The sequence below is a fragment of the Archocentrus centrarchus genome, chromosome 8 (genome assembly GCF_007364275.1).
Source record: "Archocentrus centrarchus isolate MPI-CPG fArcCen1 chromosome 8, fArcCen1, whole genome shotgun sequence".
Taxonomy (NCBI): domain Eukaryota; kingdom Metazoa; phylum Chordata; class Actinopteri; order Cichliformes; family Cichlidae; genus Archocentrus; species Archocentrus centrarchus.
The window spans coordinates 849,346-857,310 of record NC_044353.1 but is presented as its reverse complement, the minus strand read 5'-3'; the positions used below and the strand labels follow the sequence as shown (position 1 = coordinate 857,310).

The 7,965-nt window shown below is 44.2% G+C and overlaps 1 protein-coding gene across 2 annotated transcripts; it reads left to right on the top strand.

Moving 5' to 3' along the window:
- The first annotated feature begins 715 nt into the window (after positions 1-715).
- LOC115784040 (leucine-rich repeat-containing protein 3-like) lies at positions 716-7,965 on the top strand. Of its 2 annotated transcripts, none has more exons than XM_030735076.1 (6): positions 716-928; positions 4,922-5,208; positions 5,866-5,991; positions 6,083-6,244; positions 6,323-6,401; positions 6,538-7,965. In XM_030735076.1, exons 2-6 carry the CDS (start codon positions 4,966-4,968, stop codon positions 6,768-6,770), a joined length of 843 nt encoding a protein of 280 aa, XP_030590936.1. In that variant the 5' UTR covers positions 716-928; positions 4,922-4,965; the 3' UTR covers positions 6,771-7,965. The 2 variants fall into 2 exon arrangements, with proteins under 2 accessions (XP_030590936.1, XP_030590935.1); XM_030735075.1 differs by having other exon boundaries at positions 4,878-5,208.

Here is a 7,965-nt window from a genome sequence, read left to right as displayed (position 1 = left end):
TGTCACCTGCCTGATAGAGACCGGAAGATAGAAACTTTTCTTCTGAGACCACAGACACCCACCCCCACTACTAATACCGGAAATAATACTTCCAATACTACCAACACACAGAAACAGTGTTTTCTGTGCCCTGCGTCTGCACATGCGCAGGTTAACCCGTCAGAGAGCTCACGGGCTCGTTAGTTATTATTTATATTTATTTATTTAATGTATTCATTCATTCATGAGGAGCACGCGTTCAGAGACTTTAAACTTTTATGTCATATTTAATCCAGAGTGAATTTCAGTTTTTAAAGTATTATTTTCATTTTTAATGTTAAATAACTGATTATTTGTATTATTATTTTCGCTTTTTATTTGTTTTATGACTCATATTGGAATGTTTTAAATCTTTCATTTTCTTTCACAATTTAGTTGTAATTTAGAATAATTATCTTAATCGCTTTTAGTACAAAGGCTCATTTACTAGTTAATCTTTTTAAACTCATGCCATTACTAAAATAACACGTAGAAATATCAGTTATTATGAACCTGTAACAACAGGTGAGGCGCTCAGCTTCAGGTAATAATAAAAGTATTACACAGATGTTCGTGTACTGGCTGATCTCTTCAAATCTACCTTAATAACTGTTTGTGTTATTAATGACGTTATAAAATCCCACTGTGAACACAGATATGACGCATGCGTATCTCGCAGCTTGAGCGTCTTTCATGATTTCACTCAGGAGCTCCAATTTTTCCTCCGGCGGTTCAAACTGTAATATTTTATTTTATATTTACACCTTTCACTTCGGTTTCTGCCTCAAAGTGTTTGTTTGTTTGTTTGTTTGTTTGTTTGTGGGCGGTGCGTCGCGCTCGGTCCGTCTCTCCTCCCTCGGTCCGTCGGAGCTGCTGCTTTTTCGTCGTCTCCGTTTGGGAGCAGCAGCACGTGAGTACATCATCGCAGTTTGTTTGTTTGTTTGTTTGTTTGTTTGTTTCAGGTCAGTCATTCACTGACCACATGAAGGCGGAGCTCAGCTGCTCTGTTTACCTGCGCTGCACACCTGAGTTTCACCTGAGTTGTTCTGACTGAGCTCTGCGCTCATTCAGGGAAAATGATTTCAGGCTGATGAAGGAAACAGAGACAAAAATCCAAACTAAACAAATGGACCCAAATAAGGATAGAAAGTCTCTGCTCTGAGGTCAGCTGTGACCAGGGGCGGACTGGGGAGAAAAAGTGGCCCGGGAGTTCCTGACAGACTGGCCCACTATATATATATATATATATATATATCTGTATGTGTGTGTGTGTGTGTGTATACTGTATATGAATCTATACATGGCACGTAGTGTATATGACTTTTATTGTCATATGGACAATATTACTTCCAGCAATAATATGACTACAATAATACAATAATATGGCGTAACAAAATAACTAACAAACTTAACAACTTGACCCTGACAAAATACAGGGGAAAAACAACTGGAAAGCTACTGAAATAATTTTATCACTCTCCAGCATCTTTAAGACATCTGTCTGAGTAGCCATGAGCATGAAAGCCTCAAGGTGCTGTTGTGAAAGAGGAAAAAGGTCTAATGTCTCTGGTTTGGGTCTGGTGAAATACTCAATCTCTGATTGATGGGCATCTAGGTCTTCCTCTTGAGTCACATCTCTCTCTGTAGAATCATCAGATTCACTTTCAGCCTATAAATAATTAGTAATTGTTAATTGAATTAATAGGCCTAAAAAACAACTACACAACCAGTAATAATACTAATACAAAAGCAATAATTAATGATATTAGTAGCTGGTATTAGTGCATCTTTATGGCAACGCGGACTTATTTTTTCACGTTTCAGTAGTGTCAACAGTGTCGCGGAGGGATCCCATGATGAGTTAGACCCCCTCAGCAGTGTCAGTGTGCAACTGGCGTCTCTCTCTTGACTTGTCGCTCATGGGATACAAACAGGGAGATGTAATTAATGTGGCATTAGTATGGACAAGGCTTTTCCAGTTCGTGACTACTTGTATTAATAAGTGACACAGCTGCTGTATGTTTTCGTAGTCCGGCCCGGATTTTCTGGGACAAGTTTTTTGTTTTTTTTTCTGATCTCCGCTGCATGCCGTCAGCCCGCATCAGCTGGCCGGCATGCTCGTTCATGTGTTTACAGGCTCATTCCGCGGCCGCGCGCTAAGCAGATTTGCCTGTCTGGAGCGGGGGAGAGGTAATAGGCACCGTTAAACAGCAGCGTGACTATAGGCCGGGGCCGCAGTGCGCGGCAATGGCTCCTCCACGGACTGAGTTAAACAGCCGGCGGCCCGGCGGCCCACTAACCCATCGGCCCACCGGGGAAATCCCCGGTAGTAATGTATGCCAGTCCGCCCCTGGCTGTGCCTGAGGCTGCGATCTGATTAGAAACTGTTAAAAGAGTCAAACTGAAACAGGAAATACAAATAAGAACTCAGGGTCATCGCAGGAGTCTCAGTCTCACCTGAGCAGGTTTCACGGACGCTCTGATGGAACCGTTCCGCCTGCTGCACGGTTCTCTGAGACTGATAATATGCACGTGAAAAACTCATCAAAATAATAATACACATACATTAAGGCAAAAATACCTTTTTGGTAATTGAATTAATAATTATTAATTGGTGGAATAGTTACAGGAGAATAATTACTGAATATCTGAATAACTGATCTGTTTTTAGCACTTTTATCAGCATCTCTCTTCACTGAGGAGGAAATCATAAGCCTTATATATAATATAATATAAATAAGAGTGCTGAAAGGAAGAACATAATCCTCCGTTTTATTCTGTAAATTAAACTTTATTTAATTATACTTTATAAATTATACTCTTCATTGATCCTGCTAAGGAGCTCAGGGGCCGCACCTGGAGTGCGAGGTCCTCAAGAGAGATGATGATGACCTCCAGCTCGCACTGCTGAAGAGGACCAGCACCTCCAAGTCTGAGGCCACGGTTCAGGAACCTGGCCCAAGTATGTCGGGGTCTTGTTCTCGTTGGGGATGTTGGTTGGTGCAGCATCTGCAGAGATGAGGACACTGCACTGCAAGCTCAGCTGTGACCACGAGCTCTGGGTAGGGAGCAAAGGCCGCAGTAATGAGCTTCCTCTGAAGGTGAGCTCTCCTTTAGAGACAGGCTGAGGGCTCCTCCACATCTCAAGGAGCAGTTGAGGTGTTTCAGGATGGGTCCTGGACCCTCACTTTTCAGGTGAGGTGTTACTGGGAGGAGAGATTATGTCTCGGCCAGTTTGGGAACATCTTGTGCCGGCTCAGAGGAGCTGGAGGTCAGGAGTCTCTGCTGAAGCTTATTCTGTACTCTGTTTGTGCCTACACAGGGTACAGGCTGCAGAGGGCGCTGTTCAGCTCTCAGATCAGCTCTTTGGTAGAACTTCACTTTTCTCCACAAGAAGGACCGTCAAGAACATGAAAAGGTGCCCACAGAACAGCTGTTTGTGACACCGCCCCCTGCAGACAGTAAACAGCTACATCATGTAGACAACAGTCTGCAAAGCTGTCTGTAGGCTCCGTGTAGGACCAGCGCAAAACATGAATGCATTAGACACAAATTAGCCATTAGAGGAAGAAGATGGATGGATGGATGGCTCCTGGAATCTGCTGTAGATGGTTTTGCTGTAATTATGTAAATTATTCAGTTGTTTATTAACAAGAGTTCACTCCACTACTGCAGGTACAGTAGTTTTTATGTTCAGGGCTTTTACTGTGAAAGGCACAGACAGGAAGAGTCCCTGTTAGCCACAGAGGCAGGGGCGGGAGCTTTATTTGGACTCATGTGACAGGTCATAGGCCTCCGTTTATATGAGAGCACTGAGATGGGGGGGTAATCTGAGCTTTAACACTAACAAACAGATCCCTAAAAACACGAGTGCGATCCTGTAAATCTGTGAATGAAGGAAAAGGCTCGTGGGTGTTACTGATGAGTCCCAGCTGAGTTTACTCTCATCAAAGCTGCAGTCCTGCAGAGCTGAGGAGAAATAAGCAGCAGCTTTAAAAGGATTGCAACTTTCTTTCTTTTCTTCATCAGCTGGCTTTTTTAATCCCCGCAGGAGGATTTAATCCCATAATCTGATCATTTCTTTCTTGTCTTTATTAATCTGTCTTCTTTATCTTCTTCGTCATCATTATCCCTTTGTTCTCCTCCTCCTCCTCTGACTAATCTCAGCTTTAATCCTTTGTTTTCCCATCTTTAAGGAAAGCTTGTGCTTCCTCCTGTGACAGACTGTAAAATCTGCTCATTAACATTAATTTCTGATTATGACTTTTATCATGTTTTTGTCACAGGTGGAGCTGCTTCACTTTAATTTGAAAAACTGTTTGGTTAAAGAGGAAGTCTGTTTTTCCTCACTTTCTGCTAGAGTGTCCGACATTTACGATAAAAGTGTTGAAAGTCTAAAATAATGATGGAAAAGTGAACCCCCTCCCTAAGCAGGAGCGCTTAAATGCCTCATTTCCACCAGTACCTGCTCGACTTGGCTCACTTTTGTTCGTTTTGTTTTATAACTGAGTGCCGCCACAATAGGGCGCCTCCTCCAACTGTCCCTGGATTCACTGCCTGGCCAATCAGCAGCATGCAGTCTGTTGATGTCACATTATGGGATCGGCTCAGTGCACTTGGAGTACCTGGTACCAGGTACCAGGACCTAATGGAAAACCCTATAAACTGAGTTAAGTCGCTCAGATACTGGTGGAAAAACGAGTTCCACATGGAGAATGAAGCACACGCTTTCAGATTGTGCGTTTACGGCTGGGCTGAACGTGTCACCATGTTTCTGTGTGTAAATCTTTACTCCAGCAAACTGCAGGGGGCACCACTGTTTCTTCTTCTTGAACGTTTAACTGTTTTACTGCAAACAGACTCCACCGCCCTGCTATTTACACCAAGTCAAAATGTCCGCCAGCAGCGGAACATGACAGGAAGTGACGAGTCGACCGTGTGAACATCATGTCCCGCGCTGAGCATCTGGTGCCGTTGCCTTCTTCCTCTGCAGTGGATGTTTCACTGCTGCGGATGCTCCTCCTCCTCCTCCTGATTGTTCCACTACCCGGCCCAGTCATGATGACATCGCCAGTCACTGTGGCCTTGTGGCGTCGTGGCAACAGAGTCTCCACCATCAACGCCTGCCACCGGTTGGAGACAGGAGATGGAGGACTGACGGTCCGCTGCACTGCACTTAGGCTGACCCAGGTGTGTGTGTGTGTGTGTGTGTGTGTGTGTGTGTGTGTGTGTGTGTGTGTGTGTGTGTGTGTGTGTGTGTGTGTGTTTCTATGACATTATGAGGACTTTAGCCTCTGAATGACTTGTGAGGACTCTGTTTCCCTCTGAGGACTAAAGTCAGGTCGCAGTTTGACTGTTTGTCCATTAATATGCTGTCTTTTGGTTGAAGGACCAGTCTGATCTTTGCAAAATTCACAGGAAAACTCAAGCAAGTATGTAGCTTATTTTAGCTTAGCCTACTTTAAAAAGTGGGCATAGAGATGACTATTAGCCTCTCCCATTCCATCAAAAAATTTGCTATAAATTAATTTATATTCCCAAATTCATGTCGAAGGCAGCAAACTAATATTAGCAGCACCTATTCATGTCTAAATGAAGAGGTTAACTGATAATGTCTCATGAAATTACATATATGATGTTTAAAATTTTTCCCTATGCCTTTAGTCTTTATGCTAAGCTAAGCTTGTTACATTCTCAACCATTCCTAGGACTTCTGAAAACCTTTGACCTGAGAATGGACCATAAACTGACTTTAAGTTCTCATGCAGGATGAGGGTCTTCACAAAGGACTAGCTGAGAAAATCCATGTGCCTGTGTTACAGTTTCCAGGTGTGTTTGTGCTCTCAGGTACCTGTCGGCCTGTCTAACCGCACCACTCGCCTGTTTCTGAATAAAAACCTGCTGACCTCTCTGGCAGCCAACACTTTCTCCAGTCTGTTCCTGCTCGATGAGCTCGACCTGTCGCACAACCAGGTACTGAACACTTCTTTGTACCAGTTTACATCCCATAAAAACCAAAAAGGACAACGGGAACACACTGTTTCTGTTTTCCACCCCCTCTCAGCTCTCCTCACTGGAAGCTGGTTGTTTCCGTGGGCTGGACTCTCTTTGCTTCCTGGACCTGTCGTTCAATCGTCTGTCTATGCTGGACCTGGCCGTGCTCGGCGGTCTACAAGTTGAGGCCAACCTCACACATAACCTCTGGCACTGTGACTGCAGGATGGAGGTGCTGCACAGGTGGAGTGATGTAAAAGTGTGCCTTTTAGTTCACACAGTGAGATTTTAACTTCCTGTTTGTGTTCAGCTGTCGATGCCTCAGTTGGATCTGGATCCAACCTCTCTAGCTGAAGTCATCTGTGCCACCTCTGATCTCCCAAACCTTGGTACGCTTTCTCTCAGCAGCAAACCACAACATGTTGTTTTTCATTCTTTAAATAACTATTTGTTCTTTCTCTTATTTATTTTTTTAAGCTCGGGTACAGTGGTTCAGCTGTGACCCTGTGTGATTTGGTGTTGCAGGAGCTGTTGGGATTCCAATGGTTTTGCTGATGGAGGACTGGGATCTGTGTCTGTCTGTGAGGAAAACCACTGATATGGTGACACTGGTCACAATGTTCCTCTGGCTCTTCATGCTAATCTGCTATCTGGCCTACTACATCCACCAGAACCAGGCAGTCTCAAGACGAAACTTGGAGTACCTCAAGTTACTGGAGAACAAGGATCCTTATAAACCCAAGAAGATGACTCCTTAAGGACCTTTTTGAACTCCAGAACTTCTTCTAAAGGGCCAGCGTTCCCTACAATTACATCAAGGACCCTTTACGTTTTCCCTCAAAGACATCTACAGTGGAGAAAATAAGTATTTGATACACTGCTGATTTTGCAAGTTTTCCCACCTACAGAGAATGAAGAGGTCTGTAATTTTTAACTTCAACTGTGAGAGACACAGAAAATCACACTGTATAATTTTGAAATAATTAATTTGCATTTTATTGCATGAAATAAGTATTTGATCACCTACCAACCAGCAAGAATTCTGGCTCTCACGGACCTGTTTGTTTCTCTTTAAGAAGCCCTCCTATTCTGCACTTATTACCTGTATTAATTGCACCTGTTTGAACTCGTTACCTGTATAAAAGCCACCTGTCCACACACTCAATCCATCACACTCCAACCTCTCCACCATGCCCAAGACCAAAGAGCTGTCTAAGGACACCAGGGACAAAACTGTAGACCTGTATGAGACTGCGATGAGCTACAGGATGATAGGAAAGCAGCTTGGTGAGAAGGCAACAACTGTTGGTGCAATTATTAGAAAATGGAAGAAACACAAGATGACTGACAATCTTCCTCGGTCTGAGGCTCCATGCAAGATCTCGCCTCGTGGGGTAAGGATGAGTCTGAGAAAGGTCAGGAATCAGCCCAGAACTACATGAGGGGACCTGGTCAATGACCTGCAGAGAGCTGGGACCACAGTCTCAAAGATGACTGTTAGTAACACACCCTGTCATCATCAATTAAAGCCGCAAGGTCCCCCTGCTCACGCCAGCAAATGTCCAGGCCCGTTTGAAGAATGCCAGTGACCATCTGGATGATCCAGAGGAGGCATGGGAGATGTGGTCAGATGAGACCAAAATAGAGCTTTTTGGTGTCAACTCCACTCGCCGTGTTTGGAGGAAGAAGAAGGATGAGTACAACCCTAAGAGCACTGAAGCATGGTGCTGGGAACATTATACTTTGGGGGTGTGTTTCTGTAAAGGGGTGGGGCAGTGGGTTCTGAGAGAGGCATCAGAGGGGACGGGCAGAACGCAGCTGCCCAGCATGGGATTGTGTTTGTGTTTTTGCAGCTGGCAGGAGGAAGGAGGACTGAGCTGAGCTGAGGTGGAGGCCTGCCACGCATGTAAAAATTAAAGAAGAGAACACAATAAAAAGAGTATTGTGACACGA

Excerpts from the sequence above, each read along its gene's own strand:
- LOC115784040 (XM_030735076.1), top strand. The coding sequence starts at position 4,966 with ATGTCCCGCGCTGAGCATCTGGTGCCGTTGCCTTCTTCCTCTGCAGTG. Across the intron at positions 5,209-5,865 it reads CTGCACTTAGGCTGACCCAG|GTACCTGTCGGCCTGTCTAA; the intron begins GTGTGTGTGTGT and ends TTGTGCTCTCAG. Across the intron at positions 6,402-6,537 it reads CTCTGATCTCCCAAACCTTG|GAGCTGTTGGGATTCCAATG; the intron begins GTACGCTTTCTC and ends TTGGTGTTGCAG.